The sequence below is a fragment of the Carettochelys insculpta genome, chromosome 3 (genome assembly GCF_033958435.1).
Source record: "Carettochelys insculpta isolate YL-2023 chromosome 3, ASM3395843v1, whole genome shotgun sequence".
Taxonomy (NCBI): domain Eukaryota; kingdom Metazoa; phylum Chordata; order Testudines; family Carettochelyidae; genus Carettochelys; species Carettochelys insculpta.
The window spans coordinates 117,588,998-117,613,570 of NC_134139.1; the positions used below are offsets into that span (position 1 = coordinate 117,588,998).

General features: G+C 43.4%; 1 protein-coding gene across 1 annotated transcript in view; it reads left to right on the top strand.

Moving 5' to 3' along the window:
- The first annotated feature begins 10,854 nt into the window (after nt 1–10,854).
- The window catches only part of CEP85L (centrosomal protein 85L), a 235,356-nt gene continuing 221,637 nt past the window's right edge, over nt 10,855–24,573 (top strand). The window contains exons 1-2 of the mRNA XM_074990679.1: nt 10,855–10,971; nt 17,584–17,620. Of these exons, the coding sequence (XP_074846780.1) occupies nt 10,870–10,971; nt 17,584–17,620 (139 nt within the window). The 5' untranslated portion in view covers nt 10,855–10,869. The remainder of the gene's footprint in view (nt 10,972–17,583; nt 17,621–24,573) is intronic.

Below are 24,573 nucleotides of genomic sequence, written 5' to 3' on the forward strand. Positions count from 1 at the left end.
TGTGTCTGTTTAAGGTTTGCATGTGAAGTGCAACCAAGAAGGTGACAGAGTGCGGCTTAACACCCCAATGCTGACTCCCTCTGCAAATAGCAATGGGTGGTTTGCGCTGCACTCTCAAAGCTTACCCGTGACCACCACAGTTTCCTGTTACAATAATTTGAACAGAGAATACTTCTGAGGAAGTTATGCAGAAAACAAGTAAGTTTGTCTTCATTTCTATGTATTTGTTGAAGATTGTTTTCCTTAATGGTGCTTGTTACATTTTATAGAGAATGTTCCTCAGTATGGTTTGGCGGGAGAAGGGGCTTATGAGTCGAGAGAGAGAGAGAAGCTAGTTTCAGAAGCATTATAGTCTCAGCGTGTTGCTCATAAGTAGCTATATGAAGATCCAGGAGACTCTTTAATTTACACTGCTGAAACTGAGGAAAGTGGCTTAACTATTCAGCTGTGAGATATTAGTGCAGCTGGAATTTCTGATAGGCAAACTGAGCCTTAGTTTTGCCATTAGAAAATCTGTTGTACAGTGAAAGTGTTCCTTAAAGGCAGTAACTAAAAAGCAGTTTTATGAGATCCAAGCCACATGTTTTAAAAATGAGTATTTTACATTTCTTGATGACCCCTTTGTATGCCACCGGAGTGCAAGCTGGAACCTGCTGTTAAGATTCACAAAACAGGACATTTGATAAAAACGGATATTTGTACCTTTTTTGCTAATGGTTGTGGTTTCCTGCTTGTGTAACAGGAAATGGGGTGGAGGGGAAAAGCAAGCAAGTCCTCCATCTGACAGTCAGATAACCTGTTCAGAACACACTGAGTTACTGTGGCATTCATAGCAGATCTTACTGGCATGTGTCCGTTTATCTGTCCCCTTGGCCATGGTATGTAATGCACTGCAGTTAGAAGCTTATATATGTGCAGTCAGGATTTAACTTTAGTTCCCAAACAAGAGGCCAAATGAGAGAGAGAATATTAGTGGCTATATTTTCTCTGGATACAAATACCTTTGTGCGGAAACGCTGTGGGAAAATACTTGGGTTGCTATGCAGTTGTTTTTCTGGGAGTACGGGAACTAAGCCAAGCTAGGGCAAGGCCTGAAGACTGTTCTCTTTAGTCCACATAACAACAGAAACCTTCAGCAGCTACTTTTGCACTCAAATTTTAATTTGTCTGTGCATTTCGGAAAACAGCAGCTCCCTGCCAACTGAGTGAATGCTGATGTTGGGGCCCAACAGTCTTTCTCAGTGAACTGCTGCTACACTTTCTAACTGCTCATCCCCCCAAAATGTTCATTGTAGGCAAAATCAGCCAGAGTTTTAGGCCAGAAGGGAAAACTAGATCATCTTGTCTGATTTTCTCTATGTTTCTGGCCCCCAGCACCACCTCTACCTGTACATTCAACCCAACAGCTGAAGTTAGACCAAAGCCCCAGATTAGATTATTATGTACCACAGAGACTAGGAGGGGCTGAGGTTCCTAAGGCCCCCACGATGCCAGGGAAATCTGGAGGTCTTCATGCGGTTTCTGCCTCTGTCTTACTCCAAGAAAACTTCTACTGGCATCCGTGGATGTGAAAGTTTGTAGCAAATACAAATGTTGAGGGGAAAAAAAAATTCTTGCTTAGGAGAAGACGCAAAAGGTAGAAAACAAGATTTGATGTTCACAGAGACATTAGCACTTATTTTTTTTTATCTTCACTTCCTAGACCCATTCAGCTAATGCTGCTTGAGATCAACCAGCCTGGAACAGTGGTGAATGTCCACCATATGTCAAATATACTAATTTAAATAATCATTATCTGCATACGTAATACAATACAAAAGCCAAAGGAGACTCCTGGTAATTTGTGTGAGGATCTGCAACTAAGCCACCAAATCTTGTAGTGGCAGCCTCCCTAACTGGAACTAATTTCCATTTCTGAGAGAATGCAGAGTAAGTTATAGCCCCTTGCTAATTAAATGCATTTCAGTAAGCCGGGAGAGGGAATCATCAGCACTCTAGTCCCAGAATTAGAGATGCAACTCCAGCTTGCAGCAAGGCAGAGAGCAACCTTTAGAAGACTCGCCACGGATTGCATGGACACCCCTAGTTTTACAGAAGTAGGATGTTTTAGCATTGTTATTCATCTTTGTTATTCTCCTTTGAGTCTGGGAAATATTTATGTCATCACACCCATGGCCACAACTGGCATAACTGGGCATCCCTACTGGCAGTGTCTAAGTGCTGAATGGACGAATCTCTCACTGTAAGGGTATGTCAATGTGCAATTAAAATCTCCAGCTGGCTGTGGCTTAGCCTAGGGGGCTGTGTAATTGTGGTGTAGGCATTTGGGCTCAGGCCACAGCCCTCCTGCCTCACAAGATCTCTGCAATCCCAAATCAGCTGGCATGGGCCACCCATAAACTTTTAATTGCAGCGTCCACATACCCTAAGAGAGAGTCTGCCTGAAGGGTTGGGGTAGTGTTCACTCCCACTACTCTTTCTGTACACGTTCTTTGAATACGTCAGTGGCTGTTGACTTGCAGGGCTATGAAGGTGCCTTCCACATAAATTCAATTCACACTTTTTCTCATTGCTTTAATGCATGTTTTAATGTTGGCTCCTCAGGAGATTGGGGAGAGTTCTGCCTGTTGCCCACAGCAGCTCTACATGGCTGCTCTTCCTTAGGAGGCAGGGCAGTGGGAGGAGATCAGTGGGGATTTTCCCCCACTCAATCTTATGTTCTTATTGTGCCAGTGCCAGCCTGCCGCCAGCCCCAGCTCAACTCTCCAGTAAATCATGAGAGTTGGCAACGCTATAATAGAAATGACAGGGACAGTAGCCCTCCCTGCACACTACTGCATTCTCAGTCAGTGCCTTCCGAGATGCTCCAGGAAAAAGATTTCCCCGTGCATGTAACTTAACGTGTCCAGCTGTGACTGGGGGGAGAGAAAGGCTAGCAAGTTTCAAAGCCCAGAAAGCAAGCACCTTGCAGACCTCCTGTCCCTTTTAAATTGGGTGGGAGCTCTAGCTTGATTTCTGTCTTCTTTCCTGGCAGTACAGAGGGGGGAAAGAGGCTGTCTCTCTGGTGGCCTCAAAATGTAAACCAGGCACTAGTGTTGAAAGGAACAAGCAGCTGGGTTTCATTTTGCAGCAGGAGGCTTGGGTGGACCTAGAAATCCCCTGGCTCATGCATACATACTTTTTATATCCTTAAGCCAGCTATGTAGCTGGTGATGCTGTGGAGCTTCAGGTTATATCTGGTAGGCAGGGCTAGGGAGAAGAAAAAATTGCTTTGCAAGCCTACCTAAAAATGGTAGGCCCAGCTCCCCTTTTTAAAATGTTCAGCCTTTTCTGAGGCTGGAGCTGAATCTGCTGCTAACACAGCCTGGCAACTGTCAGCCCATGGGTGCACTTGCACCTGATAGGAGGAGAACTTCTTTCCAGTGACCTCACCACTCCCTGTAGTAGTGCGTTGGAGGTGTGCTGCAGGACTCCCGCACCACCCTGCTAGCTGCCCCAGAAGTAAATTAGGGAGGACTGACCTACAGGTCCATTTAGTGGGAGTTCCTGCCAGAAGCTGTGCTGGCTGGAGGTGAAAGGGGATAGGGCCTGATACAACCAGATCCCCAATACCAGGCTAGGGAGACATGCTCGATAACATACTATGTAGGACAGACCTCCAGAAGTCAAGGGAGACCCAGCAATCTGAAGAACAAATCCAGCCATTGAACCACATAGGACCAGAGTGGACCCCTTCCCACCCCCACCAACCACCGCAGAGTCAAAGGAGTGACTTACTTGCTGCTGTCACTGGTGCTGTGAGAAAAAATTGCCAGATAGGAGACCCACTAGTGATATCTGGGGAATGAGAACATGGTCAGACAAGTTATTGGTTGTGGTTGGAGAATGAAGAATTTATGGAGTGAAGTAGAAAGTATTGAATGATTTTAAGTGGGTAAACAGTAGAGAACTGATTTTAAACTCTTTTTGGTTGTTTAAAAAGAAACAGTATGGGATCAGTGGACTCTCTCTTGGTAGGGAAGATAACAGTGGAAGGCAAATATTTTACTCACAAATGTAACATTGTTGACTGATTTGAAAAAAAAATTGAGGGATCTTCTTATTAAAATTTTGGCATCACATCACTACCCATGTGGTAAGAATTATGTGCACAGTTGTCAGTGATATAACAAGGAATTGCAGCAGAAGTACATTCATTAAAAAGACAGATCCATTTCTCATTGCTTTCATGGTTTGCTGTTATTTGGAGCAGCTGCTCTTCACAGAGTTCCACAATCTTGCAAGAGAGCATTAAACCTTTAAGAAAATACCACTAAGTATTGTTCTGCCTGTAATTTTAACATGAAGTTAATGTGTTGTGAGGAGCCAGGACACAGGACACTGCATAGGAATTATTTGAAATATTACATCACACAAAATAAAATGACTCTAAAGAAGTCACAGAAGTTCTTAACAGCTTGTTAATGTGGCATCCATGCAAAAGATTAACAAGAAAACCACATTTTGCACTGAAATCCATCAGGGAGAAAAGTGACATGTTGCGAAGAATATAGCAAAAGGCAGGGTTGACAGGCATCCTGTTTTCAAGTGGAATGCCCAGTCAAAAAGGGACTCTGGTGTCTGTGGGCAGCACAGCTGACTCAGCCAGTAAGAGTCCAGCTGGCATTGCAAGCAGGGCTAAGGTGGGCTCCCTCCCTCCCTGCCCTGGCTCCACAGAGTTCCCAGAAGTAGCTGGTATGTACCTGTGGCCCCTTGGGACCACAGCCAATGGGAACCGTGGGGCAGTGCCTACAGGCCAGGGCAGAATGTGAAGCCTTCCTGATAACGCTCCCTGTCCTGCAGAGAGAGACTGGCCTTTTCTGGGAGTCACCTGAGATAAGTACCATCCTAAAGTCTGCACCCCTATCCATTGGTCCTAGCCCTGAGCCCCCTCCCGCACTCCAAACCCTTCATCCCTCATCCCACCTCAGAGTCAGCGCTCCAGCTGGTGCCCTCACCTCCTCCTGCTCCCCAGTCACCTGCTCCACTTCAGTGAAAATGAGCAAAGGTGGAGAGAGTGAGACATGAAGTAATCAGGAGCAGGACCTCTTAGAAGTGGCATGATGGGCAGTGGCATTCCCTGTGATCAGAAAAGTGGCAACTCTAAAAATGCTGATAGTAAATTGAGATAGTTGACTGCATTTAAGCTTTTTTCCCTTTCTTTCTTGTGTTAAAATCAATACATTATGCATTTAACTACAAGTTGAACTGCTCTAATCCCGAACTCTCCCATCTGGCAAATCTGTAAGCCAGCATTGTTTTAATTAGCCAGATGTCCACTGTGGCCACATTTCCCCTACTCCCATAAAGTTTGTTTCCAGCCACCAGTCCTGGCTCTCAGTGTTCTGTGTTATTTAATTGTAATTTACTCCTAAATGTCTTCTAAGAGCCCCGTATGCAGTGGAAGTGCTGGTAATGCTGCTAGTAAATACTGACCTCCCATGTTCCGGCAAGTTCTCTCATCCAGTCAAGGCCCAAGGGTGGTGGGCGAGAGAGGTTCAACCTGTAGTTGTATCATGGTTATAACTGTTGCCTTGGAATCTACTTCAAATGCTGGTTAGACCCTTCACCTGCCCGTACACTTGTGTGTCTACATGGCACTATTTGTTGCCAAACCTGTGATCTCGGTCATCTGCGATAACAAAAGTAGCTACCTGAGAAAGGTCCAAAAACATGGAGTTATTTTGATTTAGGGTATTACAGAGTAGTAGAAATAACAGAGAAACTGCTGTTGAAGAGACATGCAGACATTTTGTAAAGATGGGGATGGAATTTTATGCTTAGATATCTTTTCACTGCTGTTGTATAAATATTTTCATAAAGTACCCCATTCCTTCAAAATAGCAAATTATAACATGATAACTTCAAAAGATAGTCAACTGAGCTGATTGGTTAATATACAGGACTTCAATCCTCTTAGTAAAGTCCAGTTGCAGAAAAAAATCCGTAGGATTTTTGTTGAATAGTAACAGGGAGGGAGCCGTGCTAGGCTATATACTATCAAAACAAACTTGACTGCTTTTTTTGTTAGGATTTTTGTTGTTGTTGTTGCTACTTTCAGTTTATAATAGCAGTAACCACCAGAGTTCAGGGCATTTCCTGGGTGTTTAATGACTGGCTGGAGTTAATGTTCCTCATCTGGCCCTTGTTCCCAACCAGTCATTAATCTTCAGGAAATGCACTCCACCTCAATTATTGTGGTATGAAAAAAGCCTGTAAAATCGAGAGTGGTGTGAAGAAAGTGAATAGGGAGGTGTTATTTACACCTTCCCATAAAACCAGAACCAGGGTCCACACAGGGAAATTAATAGGCAGCAGGCTTAAAACTATTGCAAGGAGGTATTTCTTCACACAATGTCTCTTGGATTAACTTGTGGAACTTGACGCCAGTGGATGTTAAGGGCATGTTAAGGGCTAAAAGTATAACTGGATCCATAAGTGGATTAGATAAGGTAATGGAGGGATGGGTCTATTAATGGCTATTTGTGAATATGGACAGAGACCTATCCCCATGCTCCGAGTATTCTTAAATCTCTGATGAGAGGCTGGGACTAGATGATGGGGACAGATCATTCAATAATTGTTCATTCCCTCTGAAGGATCTGGAACCAATCACTGTCAGAAAATGGGACAATGGATTAGGTGCACCATTGGTTTGACCTGGTCTGGCTGGTCTTATGTTGTTATCTAATTAACGTTAGTGCAGATCAGCACAGATGGTATTCCAGCAGGGAGACAGTAGCAATGTGACATTCATGATGCCTTCTATACAGCAGGAAATTTCAGTCTCTTCTGCAGAGTATTAAATTGCTTTTTATACCACCCAGTTGCCTGTCATCAGTAGTTAATTTTGTGTGATGGTATGAGTCACAGTGTGCCATGACATACCACGTCAACCATAGCACTCTCAATAAAATCACACTGTGAGACCTTGTAGCAAGATGTTATGCCATATTTGAATTATCTTGTGGTAATCTTGGTCTTTCTTGAGATATTTTTTCTGATTTCTGCAGTTGTGATAAATTAACCAAACTCCTCATTCATGGCACATAACACTTCTTAGTACTTGTACTGCTTTTTGTTTTGGTAGAAGAGAGAGTCCCTTCAAATTTTGATTTCAGGTGGGGAATAAACAGCAACAACAGAAACTCCTCTTTAAAGCACAGAAAACACAGATGGAAATTGCCAAAATACAAATACAGAAACTCTGTTAGAAGCAGAATTGTTTATTCATGTTTTCCATAAATTTTGGTTGTGTCTCTCTCAACAGTAACATTTTAATCCATTTTTCTTTGTTACTTTTTTTTTTTAATTGATGCTTGAATAAGCTTTCTAGGGAAATACACAACTGTTGGTACAATAATTGTTACAATAGCTGTGAACTCCAGGTATACCTCCGGAAGGCACAGTGCTGCCTGCTTTAGGTGTTGCCTTTCAAAACCAATGGCCTGAGCATACAGCATCGTTAAATGGCTGTTGGCACTTCCACTACAAGACATGGTAGCTATTATTATTGGTGATTGCTGCAGGGCAAGTATACCCTGTCACTCTGTGGAGCAGGGAGAAGGACTTTTTAGCCCCATGGCTGAGTCAAAATGACCACTCATTGTTTCAGGGCTGCTTGGCCCAGTGGCCAGAATCAATAGGGCTGCCTGGCCAAGTGATCACTGGGGGAACAGGGCTGCCATCCAAGAGGACCTCAGCCTGCTTTGTTCTACCAGGTGCCAGTCCAAGACCCTGATACCAGCAAATGGATTTACCACTAGGACAGTGGGGATTTATCCAAAATCCATGCTGTTTTTGGCCTGGTTCCACCCCAGACCAATGTCTAGTGCCTCTGGGTTATTTCCTACCTTGTTTTCCAGCACAGATGTCCACAAGTCTCCTGGGCCTCTAGGGCCATCAGTCTGAAAAGCTCCTGATGACTCTGTCTCCTCTTGGTTTTGTCTGGGCCCTGGTGCATTTGTCTTTCATGGTGTGGGGTTCCATCAGCTCCTTTCTCCTCAGCAGCCAGTGCTGAGAGAGCTGCACTGCTCCCTTTTATACTGACAGTCCATCTCAAGCATGTCCAGCAGTGGGAAGGGGGCATATCTTCCTCTGCACACAATATGTCCCTTCTTGTTCTATGTGGGGCAGGTAAACCCTCTCACACTATTGTTTTAATATTTATGTTGCGGAAGAGAACTTCAGGAAGGAGCAAAGCCCCACTCTTACGTTAAACACTCTACAAGTGCCTATTACTTCACATTCCCTACAAACCGAAGGTGTCACAAGGCAAGTGACACGCAATGGGTGACATGAGGTGGGGCAGGGACATGCAGAGACTGCTGGTAGCAGCCCTGTATGGAGGTTGCCTATCACTTTCCATTCTAAAGAATTTGAGGGCCTTTTCCTCTGAGAAGGTCTTGCACCTCCACTGTTTGATGTTTTGCAGTGGGGGATGCTTTAGGGATACAAAATTGTCTTTTCTTTGTTCCATGACGTGTTGTTCAGCTTTAAGCTGGGTTGTAAAAGGTTAAAAGTTAATAATTCCCTTCTCTCACCTCCCTTGCTCAGGAAGAACATTGGCAGCTTGCCAAAATAGCCAAACATTCGAAAGTGCCTGGCCTAGTCACTACCTAAGAGCAGTGATGGCAGCAGGTACTAGACTGGGAATGCTAGGGAACTGCCAGAACAGCTGCGCTGAGGAGAAGACGGGGGAGCCTGGAGAAATGGGCTGTGTTTCTTACCCAACAATCCTTCCTTCACCTCCATAGTTACCCAGAACTAACACCTGGCTCTAGCGTTCCCGCCTCACTCTCCCATAGAATCAAGCTGTGGAATAGGAACACCTGCGATTCCTACTGTTCAAGACTGGAGAGTGAGATAAGCCAGGCTCCCCCATAACATTCCCCAGACCAAGCACATCACCCAGCAAATACATTTTTCTTTGCCCTCCAGACCACAAAGCACTGTGTGGTGGAGGAGCATCTCCTCTCTTGCAGTGGAGAAGAGAAAGACCAGGGATAACAGTCCTCTCCGGACATTAGCTGATATCATTAGTCCTGTAGCTCCAGTGGTAGAATTCTGTGCTGACAGAGAGGTGGTTACAATTGCACATAACATTTTTTAGCCTTTTGTTCTTTTGAAAAAACTGGCATGAAACACGCCTACATTAAAAATGTTGTTTAGATTGAAACACATGGAACTCAGTAGGTAGGAAATGTCAGATTTATGGTTCCCTATGCAATTTCATTTAATCTCCCTCATGCATATGCATTATGGTACAGTCATTATTGATAGGATCACATAACATTTTTTCAAGAAGACCTGTCTCATTCATTGCAGAGATAGGGGCGCGCAAGCGGGGTTAAATTAAGGTTACACAGGCAGTTAAGTCCAGAACTATCATGTATCTCACCTTATGCAAGACATTTCACATCTGGCCCCAGAGTCTGGGTCATAGATGAAGTGCAGCAATGTAAATGGGGTGGGAGGTGGCACTGCAGGGGGGGAGGGCTCGGAATCACAAGACAGGAAGTGAAGAACTCCTGAAACTACAGCACAATCTCTGCTTATGGGGATGTTCCCACAGCCTTGTCTCTGAGCCCCACAACCAGGAAGGGTAGGATGTGCACAGTGCCTGGAGCTCAGCCAAATGAGGTGTACCCTAGTTGCAAGGCAAAGGGCAGGGGTCTCCTCCCACTTGCGGGACAAAGAGGATGAACCTACCATGGGACTGATCACCCCACAGATAGCATAGAAGTGGGAGGTGGGGGTGCAGTGGTATCCCAGGATGAAGAGCTATAGAGAGACACCTGGATACTGGGATGCCCAGAAGAACAGTGACTTCGTCACAGCACCAAAACCTCAGTCTTGCCAGCTGACCCACTGGACTGTGCGTGGACACAAGGGTCAGCACACCCTGCATGGTCAGGGTCTAGATTTGTAACATTGCAGTGCCTGTCATTGAATCCTTCATTTCCAGGTGCATTGTTCCTCACCTGGAGGGCCACTGGCCCTCAGTTCAGAGTATGGAGGTTGAAAGGTGTATGGAAAAATCAGGCATTTCCTAATTTCAGACCTAAATAATGTTCTCTGTGTGTGTGTGTTACATTAGGAATATAAATTTGCATTTTTGAGGTTATAGAAAACAAAAGCAAAATTCAGTCATCTCCAGCTTCCAGCTGGTTCCCTTGCCAAATGTCAAAAAAAAAAAAAATCGACTTGCCTATTTCAATTCCCTTTTACTTTCAGTTGGATAAAGTTAGCCTTCAGTTTGGGTGTTAAAACTCTAGCATAGTATTTGGTGCACTGTTGTTATGTTGTTGTTATGGTTTTTGCATCCATTTCTCCAAGTGACTGCACTGAAACTGGGATGTGATCCATTTTCTTTTATATGCATCACTATTTAACTCTGTAAAACGTCCTGAATTTTTTGAAATCCATCTTCCTCAATTGCATCCTCTGTAGAGAGCTCATGGGGACAATATACCTGTATAAGTAGGGCTTAAGTGATGCATAAGCTTTATGCAGGCCTCTGCATAGGAGTGAATTTCATCCTGTTTGGAAGAATCTTCTCTCTGACCCTTGTGCCTGCACCACCAGGAGGTGCTAGGCAACCAGGCTTCACACCAGAATGAGAGGGAGGATGTTACCTAGCAACAGGAAACTTTCTTGTTTTGAGTTATATGGGCATTCTGTTCTGAACTACACAAGGTAATCTGGAGATGTGAGAGAGTGAACCTTAAAATGAGGGCGCGCCATAACAAAGGACACGGAATAAAAAGGCTAACAAGAGAATATGAGTGATTAGTAAAAGAACAAGAGAGGACTGGGACCTAGAGAGAAATGACATTGAGGCCTGTAAGAGAAACTAAACAGAAAAACCAAGACCAAAGAGAAGAATTCCAAAAAAGACACAAAATATGTACCCGAATGAAGGCCTTGCTGGTATGCATATGAGTATTTCCAATTCTTATGCACTGTACTATTTAAATGTTCTTATATTTGTGTTCATTAGATACTTCACTTTTGAAATCTGTTTATAGTGTCTACATATATCTACTTCACTACTCTGTCCAGGTCTCTCACATCTGTAATAGTGTGATGTTTAGTCTGATGAGATCCCATTCTTGGTTGTGCCTTGTTAGTTATACAGGGATACAAATAATAATAATATGCACATACAAAATACCTATTTGCATTTACATACAGATAATTGTATGTGCATACTATATTATTATTATTATTTATTCATTATTTGTGTCCCTGTAGCACTACAAGCCACAACAAAGAATGGGACCCCATTAGACTAGATATTACAATGTCACAAATGAGAGAAACTTGGACAGGGAGAAAGTCCTATAAAAAAGCAAGCCTAAATCTGCCTGGTTTTGTTTTATGTATCGCCTTACAACCTCACCAAAATATTTTTAATTTAGAATTAAGGATGCTCAAATGTGCTTCCTATCAATTTAATCTCTGAAAAATCAAGGCTACCCTAGCTAAGGCATTAACATGCAGACCAATCTCAGTTCACATATTATCAACTAAATATAATTGTTATTATTTCCTTGAGGTTTAGTGGTTGCACTAGTAGCAAAAACATTTGACCAATGTTAATTCTGCATCAATTAAGATTTTATGTTGCAAATTCCTTTGTGTTTTTTTTAAAGCAACCACATGGAGTAGTACAGGGACTGGCTGGTCTGGTGAGAACAGTAGCTGATGATAAGAGGAGAGGGCGGGGTGTTGGTTGTGGACAGGAAGATCAGCAGAGTTTGGGAGGAAAAAAACTGTGGTTTGTTGGTGAGTCCTGGGGGGAGCAGCCCGAGAGGGGCTACTGGAGAACTTATGGTCAAAAAAGACCAAAAGCTGACAAAAGGAAGGAGAAATGGCAAAAATAATTCTATCTTACAGAGGGTCGCAGAAACCATTTGGACTGTTTTTCTGCTAAGGGCTAAACTGCAGTTATGTTTTCCCCCTCTAGGACAGTAAAAAGATGAATGGTCTAGGCTACGTTTTACATTTTTTTGTTTTGTTTTGTTTTTGTGTCAAAGTGAAGGACTGATAGAGCTTCAATCATTTTATCGGGTAAATACTGAAGTGACAAAGCTACATCTGACCATTATGTCACTTATCAAGGGCTATAAAGTGAATGGCTCAAGAAAGGAGCATTTGTTTCAGTTTATCCTCAACCAGAAAAATCCCTATTATGTATTATTATTACGTGATATGTTTATGTATAAATTAGTTTGGATTGATTGCTTTTAAAAATTATTCATAAATGTCAACAGTCCAGCAATCTGACTGACAGGAATGTATTCTGCATGGTATCTTTAAGAGGTAAAATCAGTGAAATGGAATCTTACCACACGATAATAGTCTCCTGCTGTTATCTAGCTCTGTAATAGCACTATTCAACTTTATAAAGTGGACTGGGATACAGTTCACATGAAAAATTCCATATAAAATCTGATGTACTGTGTTAACAATATAGTATTCTTATAACTAATCTGACCTCAGAGTGCTTGATTGACTTACAAGACAGTAATTGCATAGCCTTCCAGTTATCTGACCATAAAGTAAAGAAAAGAGCTGCTGCTACTGTGGATATTAGGACAGTGGAAGTAATATTTAAGTGAATATGGCTTTAAGAGTATCAGATATTAATTTAAAGTATCCCAACCCATACGTTAATCAAGTTGATAACCTGAAGGCGTGGGTGTGGGTGGGAGTGTGTAAAATATATACAATCAATTACATTTGGGCAAGAAAAGCAAGGGTAGGTGTAAAAACAAAAACAGCTCCCCAGTCTTGAGCCACTCATCTTCCCTGAATCGGCCGTGTTTGGTTTGAGACGTCCGTAGCGCCCAATAGAAAAAGAGCAACCAGCCAGTGCTTGTGCATCAGATGCTTAGGGGATGGCTGGTCGTGGTGCAATGAATCAACCTATGCCTGAACCTGTTAAGAGGTGGTGTGGGAACTGCTGGTAGTGTCAGAGTCTTTTCCCCCTTCTATCTGCCACAGTGAGTCTATGATGTTATCAGCTGGCTGGAAAGTGTAACACTGCCCAGAGGATTTCTGGTATGCAGTCCAGCACTGGGTGTGTACCCTATGTTGCAGAAGAGTGGCAAGTGTGATATTTTCTGTACAGGTTCTACCTCCCTCATCCAGCATCCTCAGGACTTGAGTGGTCCCAAATGAGCAGATTTGCCTGCTGGGCTCCCCTCCTGGCTGCCACTAGCTCCCTGCTTCCCAGGCTGCCTGAGGGGCTCCACTCCAGTTCTCTGCCACTGGGATGCTGGCCAGGGCTCCCTGGAGAACCCCCACCCATAGGGCTGCCAGTGGGGCCATGGCCCAGCTGGGCTCCCCAGCAGGCTTCCTGGCTTTGGTGGGCTTCCTCCACCCCAGCCAAACTCCCCACTATCATGGGGATGCCGTTGGGGTCCGTGCCCCAGCTGGCTCCCCAATGTGGAGCTGTAGGGCTCCTCCAGCCAGAGCTCCCTGCCCTAGTTGGGCTCCCTAACTGGCCCCCTGCTCTGGGGCTCCTGGTGGAGTTCCCCAGCCTGGGTTGCATTTGCCACAGTCGGGCTCCCAGATGCAGCTCCCCACTCTGGGGCTGCCCCTGGGGCTCCCCAGAGCGGGTTGCCAGCGGGGCTCCCTGCAGCGGGGCTCCCAGCAGGGCTCTGCTGCAGCTGTGCAGTTGGAGCTCTCTCTCCTGATGCTCTTTGGTCCAGCAACATCTCTGGTCCTGCCAGACCAGGGATGTGGTCAGACAAGAGAGTTTCAACCTGTACCTTCATAATCAATTTGTTGGCTGCTGCCTAACACTGGATGTTAGGTGGAGGAATATTGGCTAAGACTGAGAACAGGGCTGATGAGAGCTTTTGCCAGGGTTGCGGAGAGCTGGCTTCCAGGCCCCTTTGAAGGGGCTGGGTCTTGCAGGGGAAGGTCAGGGCAAGGGGCTACCTTGGGGCTTTTGCCATGTCCCTGTCAATGTAGTGACGGCACCTGGGACTGCTGGGAACTAGGGTAACTGACCCTATTGCCCCCACCCCCTATATTAATGGCACTGACTGGTAACCATACAACTTTTGTTGGCTTCCAATGTGTCTGTGATGATTCTGGTGGTATGATTAAGCTGTGTGGCTATTAAGCTTGTCTGGGCAGAGTTTAACCATAGCGGAGTACAGTAGTCCCCAGGTGAGTAGCAGAGAGCAAGGGCTGAACTATGTAGTGGTTGTGCATTGGCTTCCTAGGTGGACCCTATCAGTCTGTTCTGCTTTTGATCTTTTGAGCTACTTTAATGAGGTGGTATTTGTACATGGGTGTGTGATTTAGGTTGACCCGTAGTTACGCTGGCTGTAAATTGTGGGCCAAGAGCTGACCATACAACATATTAACCTCAGGTTGGCTATGAACAAGTAAGAGGAAGCAAGTTGAGGTACTTGATTTCTGTTTGAGTTTCTTGCAATACCTACCAAAGGCAGGCACATCACTGTTAGGTTCTCTTCTGCCTTTCGAAAATCTTAGTCCCCTGAGGCCAACCAAATATTGTCAGTAACAAAGAGGAAGCCGTGCTAGTCTATACACTATCAAATATCAAATATTGTCAGTGAACATGAACTGCCTCGAGATGGTGTTCAGTAGGTCATTGGTGAGTATGTTAAATAAAGTTGGTGCCAACACACCCATCCTTGTGGGAGTCTGTTCTTCTGGAATATCCAGGTCCTGGTATTATGGTCAAGAACCACCTGAAAATGTCTGACTCAGAACATCAGCTCAGTTGCTATGACAACCTATTAGGAAGAACTCTCACCATTTTATAAAGCAGTCAGCTGTGCTAGATGGTGTCACATGCTGCTGTGTGGTTAAAAAAAGAAAGCTTTAAGTTTTCTTCTTCTCCTGAAATCTATTCTCAAACGTACACAGTAAGCACTAACGTTTGATCGCAGATTCCTCAGTTTGGTTGTCTGTTAGATCTTGGCACATTCATTTCTGAGATTACTTCCATGCCCCCACCCCCCAGTGGACTCTTCAAGCTTCTTTTAGGCTATTTAGATGATATTGGCTATTTCTGGATTACTGGATTTTTCATACTGTTTAAGGAATTCTGCACCGTCTTCATCCAAACTTAGTAGTTACATATCTGGCAGCCAAGTGGATAGACTTTGGTGTAGATTTAAAGATTACTTTGGTAAACCCTGAATATGCCTGATCAATTGAGAGGTTATGCAAGTACCAACTATATAAGGGTCAATGAGCTTAGAGTAATTGGCTCAGTCTGCCTTTCTATAGTTGCACCAAACCTGGGACTCACTGCCACTGTAGGTACAATAACCCGTATTAGTATTGGGAAGGGGTGGTGCCAACTGTGGGAGAAGTTTCCAAGGACCATGCACATGGTACAGGGAGTACAGGGGCAAGTCCCCGGTTGAAGAGGCACAACTGAGGTCAGGGGAGTAGCCTTGGTTCAAGCAGGCAAGATGAAAATTTGCTTGTTTATTTATGGTCACAAAAAATGTAGTTCATTACAGGAGGCCCAGTTTGTAAGGTCTATCCCTCTTTTATCAGATTCTCTATAGTTCCAGGTTGTATAGTGGCTATTAAAGTCTCCATCATAAATGGCAGGGTATTGGAATGATGGTAGAAGAGGAGCAAGCCATAACTACTTATGGGTCTTGTAGACATTAGTCCCTTTCAATTAATCATTGTATCAGAGTAATCAGATGTCGGTGAACAACAAGAAGTCCTGTGGCATCTTTTAGACTAACAGATATTTTGGTGCAGAAGCTTTCGTGGGCAAAGACCCGCTGCATCTGGTTAAGCGGGTCTTTGCCCACGAAAGCTTATGCTCCAAAAGATCTGTTAGTCCAAAAGATGCCACAGGACTTCTTGTTGTTCTTGAAAATACAGACTAACACGGCTGCCTCTCTGATACAGATGCAGGTGGTAAACTCTTCACTTCAGAAAAATTACACGAGTGTCTTTGCTATGTTTTTTTATATAAAGTGTTTTTAAAATCAAAACCAGTCATTATGAATTGAAGGGAGATGACATTGACTATGCTAGGAGGCAACCTGTTCAAGAACAGAGGGTTTGATAGCTGATGGGCCTTGAAATTCAAGATTACCGCCTGGAGAATGGCTAGCATTGCAACCTATATATATGAAATAAGTCACACACAAATGTTCTCCATCAACAGGAGTCCTCTGAGGAAGCCTCAGACAGCTCAATCTTCCTCTGGAATAGAAGAGTTCTTAAAAATGACCTTTCTCCTTGTTTTGAAGGGAGAGGGAACCATTCACAGCCTTTCAGAAAAATATATTTAGGAGCAGAAGGATCATTGTTCACAGTCCACTTCTACATGGCTCCTCTGGAACAGGAAAGATCCTCAGAGAGGAAGTACACATGCCTTCTCTGCCATCCCCCACTTAACAGAAGGAGAACTGTTGAGTGTATGGTGCTGGCAGTCTTGCTCTCTGCCCCTTCTGGAGAGGTATTGAATTCTGAGGCCTGTATTCTTTTCTGACTGACACATGTTTTATTCTGATATAATTTCAGTGTCTTCAGGGAAGGCTCTGGCCTGCTTTTGGGTATGAATTTTGGCCAAATTGCTCCGAAGTGTGGGATTTTCACAGCAGCAACCTGGCATTTGTGACCGAGGCCATAGCTTACTTGTTCATGAGTTTTTCACACATAGAAAGAAATAGAAGAGTTGATTATTATATTCCAGTGGAAAACTCCAATGGAATTGAATAGGGATGAAACTACAGTAAATGCTGTCGTCTCCAGAAGCCACGGGACTATTTGATTGCCAGATAGTCAAATATTCTGGATAATAGAGAGATATTCCTAGCAATGCATAACACTAAAGAAAAACTAGGTTAGACATTAAGAAACAAACAAAAATGATTGCAAAATACTTTATTTACCAACAACAGTAGTAGTGTACACTGTAAATTTATATTGTATTTGCTGTATTTATTTGTATTATGGAAAATATAAATAAAATGTACTTATGGCTAAAATGTGGGTTATTTGAGAGTTCTGGATAATAGAATGTCAGATATGAAAAGCTTACTATATTAAGGTCCTAATAGAAACTTAGCATTTACAGAAACTAATAAAAATAATTATGGGGCTTAATTCACTATTACCCTGCACCTTGTATAGTCACTTATACTTGTGCCAATCAAGAAAATGAGTATAACATACTAGTATTTATTTGGTAGTGTGTTTACACCCACTATCCACAGATGTGAGTAACTACACAGATGCAGAGCAATGGAAGATCATGGCCATATAACCTAAGAGGGTTCTCTTGGTTTTCATTAAACTCTCCTACAGAATCCTATAGCAGGAATCTAATTCTCTGTTACATTTTATAAAATGACTCAGAATATTGAAAGAAAATTAATATTATTATTTTAAATTCCATAAGATAGAGGCAAAATATATTTGTTGTGCTGTGTGTCTATAAGATATCAGACTTTCTTTAAAAAAAAGAAAAAAGGAAAAGTTAACAGTTCGCTTCTTTTCTCTTTTTTCCTTTTTCAGAAGAACTACTTTTTGGTGGAAGAACTCTACGATTACGGTGAGTAAGACAGAATAATTAACAATACTCTGATACTCCTAGTATAACAAGATTTGTGATGTCCTTTTCAGTTCGGCAGATAGAATTTCTAACTTACAATCTTTGTTCCGTTTATATTAGAAATCGCTATTGATAAAGAGCTGAAAAGAGAACAAACTGGAGAATCTGATCATGTGCAAAGCATCTGGTCTAGATTCGTTAGTAAAGGTGCTGAATGAATTTGTGTTGTGTTAATAAAATGTGTATTATATATCTAGAATAGTTCTCAATCTTTTTTTCTACCCAGGAGACCAAAAAACCCACTTGTATTTTAATGGTATAACCTATAATTATGTTCATTTACAGCTGCAAATGAGTGTTACTGGATTAGTGGGAAGAAACTAGTAGTGGATTTGGGTGGGTGGTTGTTGGGAAGGGTTTGGAGTGTTGGAGTTGTTGGGAGAAGACTGGTGGGTGCTGGAGTTTCTGGGTGATGGTGTCTGAGGGTTTTCTGGTGGTGCAGTTTGGGTGCATTAAGTTGTTTTCCCTCAGCTACACCTTTACTTCTCACCCACTCATAAACTACACTGGAGTGAAATGCCAATTTGGAATGCTGTGGACATCAGGAAAATATTTTCACAGTGAGAACCATGAATTTGTAGGGAGACAAGGAAGATGAGGTAATAGCCTGTAAAACGTACTGGACCAACTTCAGAAGTTGGTCTGCTGGTCTACCTCGTCTCTCTCGTATTCTGGGATAAACATGACCATGGAAACACTGCAAACATTAGTATATGGAACAGTTTCCAAGTGAGACTGCTAGAAGCTCGATTGCCTGATGCATTTAAAATGAAACTGGACAAAATAATATATAGTATGGAAAAATTCTGTTTTTGCCAGATGATGGACTGTGTGACCAAACAGGTCCTTTCTCGATGTACTTTTATGGTTTGGTGAAATAGCAAATGGGATAAAAGACCTGGTAAATTTCAGAACTTAAGAACCCATCTTAGGGTTCTAGTAATATAAGGAACTACTGAATAAGGTTGATTCTTAAGACACTCTGGTAACTTCCATAGATGGCTTCTAATTGAATGTGTATTGCAGTTACCACAAAGCGTATGTAGCTGATGTCTCAATTTCTAACATGTGCTCCATAAATTTCATAAACACGTGGCTTTCAAGGTTGGTCAGTGGCCCTACAGGACACATTCTTTATTCAATTAATAATCTAGAGCGGGGTGAGCAAACTTTTTGTGTCAGGCCTTACTTTTCGTCTCCACAGTTAGTAGCCCTGCCCCACCCTGACTTGTCTAATGTAATCCAAACCAATGGAAATTTTGTTTATGTTCATATAAGAAAAAAAAACCTTTTGGCATGTGTAAGAAAATAAGTATGTAGAATGTAGAAATATTATTAATTGGTATATGTAAATGGCTACGTCTACACGTGAAGCCAACATCGAAATAGGCTATTTGGATGAGTAACGTCTACACGTCCTCCAGGGCTGGCAACGTCGATGTTCAACTTCAACGTTGCGCGGCACCACATCGAAATAGGCGCTGCGAGGGAACGTCTACATGCCAAAGTAGCACACATCGAAATAAGGGTGCCAGGCACAGCTGCAGACAGGGTCACAGGGCAGACTCAACAGCAAGCCGCTCCCTTAAAGGGCCCCTCCCAGACACAGTTGCACTAAACAACACAAGATCCACAGAGCCGACAACTGGTTGCAGACCCTGTGCCTGCAGCATGGATCCCCAGCTGCCGCAGCAGCAGCCAGAAGCCCTGGGCTAAGGGCTGCTGCCCACGGTGACCATAGAGCCCCACAGGGGCTGGAGAGAGAGCATCTCTCAACCCCTCAGCTGATGGCCGCCATGGCGGACCCCGCTATTTCGAAGTTGCGGGACGCGCAACGACTACACGGTCCCTACTTCGACGTTGAACGTCGAAGTAGGGCGCTATTCCTATCCCCTCGTGGGGTTAGCGACTTTGACGTCTCGCCGCCTAACGTCAAAGTTAACTTCGAAATAGCGCCTGTCGCGTGTAGCCGTGACGGGCGCTATTTCGAAGTTAGTGCCGCTACTTCGAAGTAGCGTGCACGTGTAGACACGGCTAATGTGAATACACATACATAAAAACAATAACATTTCAACATTTTTAATGAGATGGATGAGCCTGAGACCCAGCAGGCAATCATGCTGTGCCCCCCCTTATAAAATTTCCTGTTCCCCAACAGGGCCAACCCCTCCACACACACTTTGCATCCCCCTGTTCTAGAGTAACTTCACCAAGTTCATTCAAGTTATTTGAGATTACACCAGTGTCACAAGTGCTTGAGTTGCTTCTTGGTGAACTGCCCTGCTTGTCCAGTTCAGATGTTTTCACAGCCACAAACACAGTCCTGACTGCTTATTTTTCATCAAAATATGCATTTATTCCCTCCTTGCTTGGTAACGTTGTGCAACACAGGCGTACAGGAAAGGTAGGCTTCTCTGCAGCCCTCACTCCCCAGCCCAGGCTTATTTTCTGAACTTCTAATCTGCCTCTTGCTTCCTGTTCCTCCCCTTATGTCCTCCCCAGTTACCTTGTTAGTGCAAGGACTGGCATTCTAGTGCTCACAGTCCCCCCAACAGAAAGTGTGTAATTACTCTCAGTTGGGCCTGCAGCCCTGTCAGTGATAAGGGTGCTGCTGACAGCAATCAATTTCAATTGCTATCCTGCTGATTCGAATTTATGCCTTTAAATATACCTGTTCAGTTAAAAATGCCACTATACATACATTATGAGCACGCTTGCAATTTACTGAGTAATTTTTAGAGAACAACTCTAGGCATTTGCAATGAAAAGAATAGAATCCTGAGTATACGATAGTCAAAGCTGAAGATTTAAGCTTTTATTTGTGTCCTGAAGTATTGTCTATTTTCCATTTTTAACACAAATTACAAAAGTGCGTGCATTATATAATGATTACAGGGCTTTTTTTTTACATACACATTGTTTATACTGGCATTGTAATTTCAACCTCACTTTTCTTCAGTATTTCTATTTTTAATTATCTGTTTTATCTTATTGGGTTCTGAAGGCAAGACCAGAAATTTTCTTAGAAAGCAGAAGCTCTGAGTGAGAATCCATTCATCTGGTCCTTGGTGTCACTCAGATGTGGCTCAGGGCTTGCAAAATCCTCCTCTGCAGCCTACACGTGGTATGAATGCTCCTGCATTAGAGCTTGACATAAACTCAAGTTAAAGGCTGATCTAAAAATCGTGCTGTTTCATTCAGTCTGTTTGAATAAAAATTTCATTGGGAAGGTTTCTTGGGTACAGGATAGAATTCCTAGAGACAGAGACAGACAGACAGACCCAGACATTACCCATAATAGCTCAGGGCTTAGGGTTTTCTGTCTATTTTAGAGAGTAGACCTGTATCAGAGTCTCACATGTCGCAGGGGAGTGCTGTAGCCACCCGGCTATTAGGCATTTTTTCTTCCTTCACACTGAAGCAGAAATTCAGTTTGAAATCTTGACATTGAAATGGAATTGCTGTTGATTAGCCAGCCCTAGTTAGGAGGAAACTTTCTTTAGGGACAAGTTGTCCCACAACTGCCTACTGCAGGATTTCTTGTAGCTTACTCTGAGGCAGCTGGTACTGACCACTATTGGTGACAGGATATCACACAAGATCGACCCATATGTCTGATCCCAGATATCACTTCTTGTGTAACTTTTTAGGAGGATTAAGGAAAGTTCAAGAACCAGTAGAGAAGGATAAATGCATTGGTAAACTTATAAAATATAAATCAGAAATGGCCCTTACCCAGAAAATCTGTATTCAGAGCTGGAGCTGAAGCTTTCACAAATTTGAGGATGTTCAGATCATATGTTTCCAACTGGCTCCTCTTTTAAAAAAAATGAAGAAAAAGAAAATTAAAACCTAGGTCTAAAGAAAGAGAAAGCAGTGGAGGAAGAGGAGTGAAGATAAAGGAGATAGGAAAGAATATGGAGCAAATTTATCCCCTCCAGAACCGTGAACCTCCCCTGGCCATGTTATCCACATCTCTTTTCTAGCTAGTGCCCTTATGGGTATAGTTTCTGTTCCTACAAACTACCTCCCAGCCCAGCATACATTCTGTAACTGGGGCATTGTTCATGGACTGATGCTTGGAATGTGTCTGATGCCTGAAATATGGGCTGAATCTGGTGAGATGATAGAGAGGTTTTTCCAGTACTGATAATAGTTTTGGAGATAATATGCTGCATACAATTAAAGACTATTTAAAAGGGCAGGTATTCCTGTTTAGTTTCTAATATCTATTTTTACAGACTATGAACATGGAAAGGTGCACATGCCCTCTTGTCTCTTTTCCTGTAGAAGTAATGTGGAACAGGAAAATAGAGATAGAAGGTGAAACATATGGGTAATTGTTGAACTAAGCGTAAAACTTAATGTGGAAATTTGAACTAGTTAATGGGCCAAACCATTGCCAAACATAAGTCCTTTTGAATGCTCGGGAAACGTCTCTTAAACATGGGAGTGTTCAAAGTCTGTTTTTGTTTACTCTTTATTTTGTGACTTTGTTAGAGGTACAAGATGGCATCAAAGCATGTCACATGAGTTCTCTCCTCTTTCACAGAGAGAGCATACAAATGTAGTTTGGACCATAATCACTTTACCTTTTGAAAACTGGGCTTTTTCTCGCCACCTGTAAAACAGGAGTGGCCAACCAGTTAGAGACCAAGAGCCAAAATAGCTGTAGATAGAGTGCAAAGAGCCATGTATTATATATTTATTTTTATCTATAGATATATAAAAAGAAATATCTAATATGTGGCTTAATGCCCTCCCCATCTCCCGGAGCCTGGCAGTCACAGCCCCCCCACTCTAACCCAATTCCCCTCCCCTTCCCCAGAGCCAGGTACCCTCCCACCACCATCCCAATGCCTGGGTCTCGCCGGAGCCACCACCACAGCCACGTGGTTCTCCCTCCAGGTCCTGGGGCATGTGTGCAGAGCAGCAGTGAGCCGTCTGGGCAAGCACCTCTGAGCAGGAGCCACATTTCACTGAGCAAAGAGCCGCATGCAGCTTGACAGCCACAGGCTGGCCACCCCTGCTATAAAGTACTCCTCCTGGGAAAAACCACTGTAATAATTAAAGTACAGTTTACTCTTTGCAGGCCAGTTTGTAACTCAGGCATTCCACTGGAGGCAGTGTGGAGTTTCACTCCTTTATGAGGAGTTCTGTAGCCCCAGTGCATCAAGAAAGCACACTGCCACCTGTAGTTCCCAGACACATGCTAAGGAGACCTGTGCTGTCTGTGGCTGGTGGGAAGAGAGCTCTCTGAGGTGGCTAATGCTAGAGGCTGCTAGTGCAGCTGGTGAAAGATTTCCAGATGCAGTGACATTCTGTTACAAAACACAGACTTGACAGAAAAGTTCCAAAGGAGCATGTTGATTTTCATCCAAAATGTCAGCAGAAACCAGGTACAGGGATGAGCAATTCCACAGCTGCTCTCCTGGCAGGATCTTGAGTTCCCAAATTCTCCAGGTAGCCACCTCTCCAAGCAGTTCTGGGGAAGTCACGGAAGCTGCTGCCCAAGAAGCCTGGGGAGTAAGCCAGAAATCCCATGCTGATGCTCTCAAAATGGAATTTTTGCCTTGTGTGAAAATTTTTGAATTTTGGACCTTTCATCGATTGGAAATTAATTTTTTTGCATGACACAAACTGCTTTTTCTGGATACTTCTAGGTACTAGTAGCAAGTAGCACCTAGGCATTGAAGAGTATGACTACATTTGAGCCCTCTTATCTGTTGTCTGCAAAGCTTATCTCTTCAAGGCCTTGGTCTGGCCCAGCATGTACATCACATTGTCTTAATTTATATCAGTTTCTTTAAAATATCTCTTGGGAAATTTCACTATCCCCACAGAATCCCAAATTATTATTTCCAAATTGTGGTGCCTACAGTGAAGCAGGGCCTTTGGAGATCTGTATCTGACAAGTACTTTTTGAATGGCCACTGGTACTGTGTGTATTTAGCAAACATTCACGATTAAATGGCCAGAAAATCTTCATGCGGCTTTTTCCAAGTGTAGCCATATCATTGAAATCCAAATGCATATTTGTATAAATGGTTTGGGGGTTGGGGTGGGGGTGGGGCGGAATGAACCCAAAAAATCCCACATGTCTGGCCAGTTTGGGTTTTTTGGTTAAGTCCTGTAAGTGTGTGTATGTCCTGGAAACGTACAAAATGGAAAACAAAATGCTGTCTCATAAAGCTATGAGAAATTTAACTCTGAGTTCAGCGTTCTCTGGGAATGGAGGGTATCATTCCCTCTCCCCTTTCTGGTCACATGTAGAAACCTGAGCAGAACCATTTGTTCCATTACCTAGTATTCTTAACAGTGTCAAGGAGAAAAAGATTTTCCCTCTCCCCACACGGGCTCTATAATTTTTGCTTTGCAGGTCTGGTGATATAGTTTTCTCTGACAGATTCTTCTCTCTCTCTCTCTCTCTCTCTCTCTCTCTCACACACACACACACACACACTCTCCTCCCAGCCCCCTCCCCCCAAAGTTTGCAGAGTTCTGGAGAGCTTACATTGCACTGTCCATGCGGAAGCTAGTTGAGGATTGAAATTTGTTATCTAAAAAGCACAAGGAATGGTGCAGGTTTACCCACTACTATGCTTTGGCCCTCTTGGCACTAGGGCTGGAGTGGTATAAGAGACCCTCAAGCTGGGGGTCACCAGTTCACCGGTGCTAGCGCTGGCTGGCCAACAGGTGCTTTATTTACCTGGGCGTCCACAAGTAGGGCCACTTGGAGCCTTCATTGATAGCAGATGGCTGTTCCCGGGCAATGGGAGCTGTGGGAAGCAGTGTCCTGGTCTGTGCCACTCCCCACAGCTCCCATTGTCTGGGAATGGTGATCCACTGCCAACAGGAACTGCAAGTGACCATGCCTGTGGATGCATCTGAGG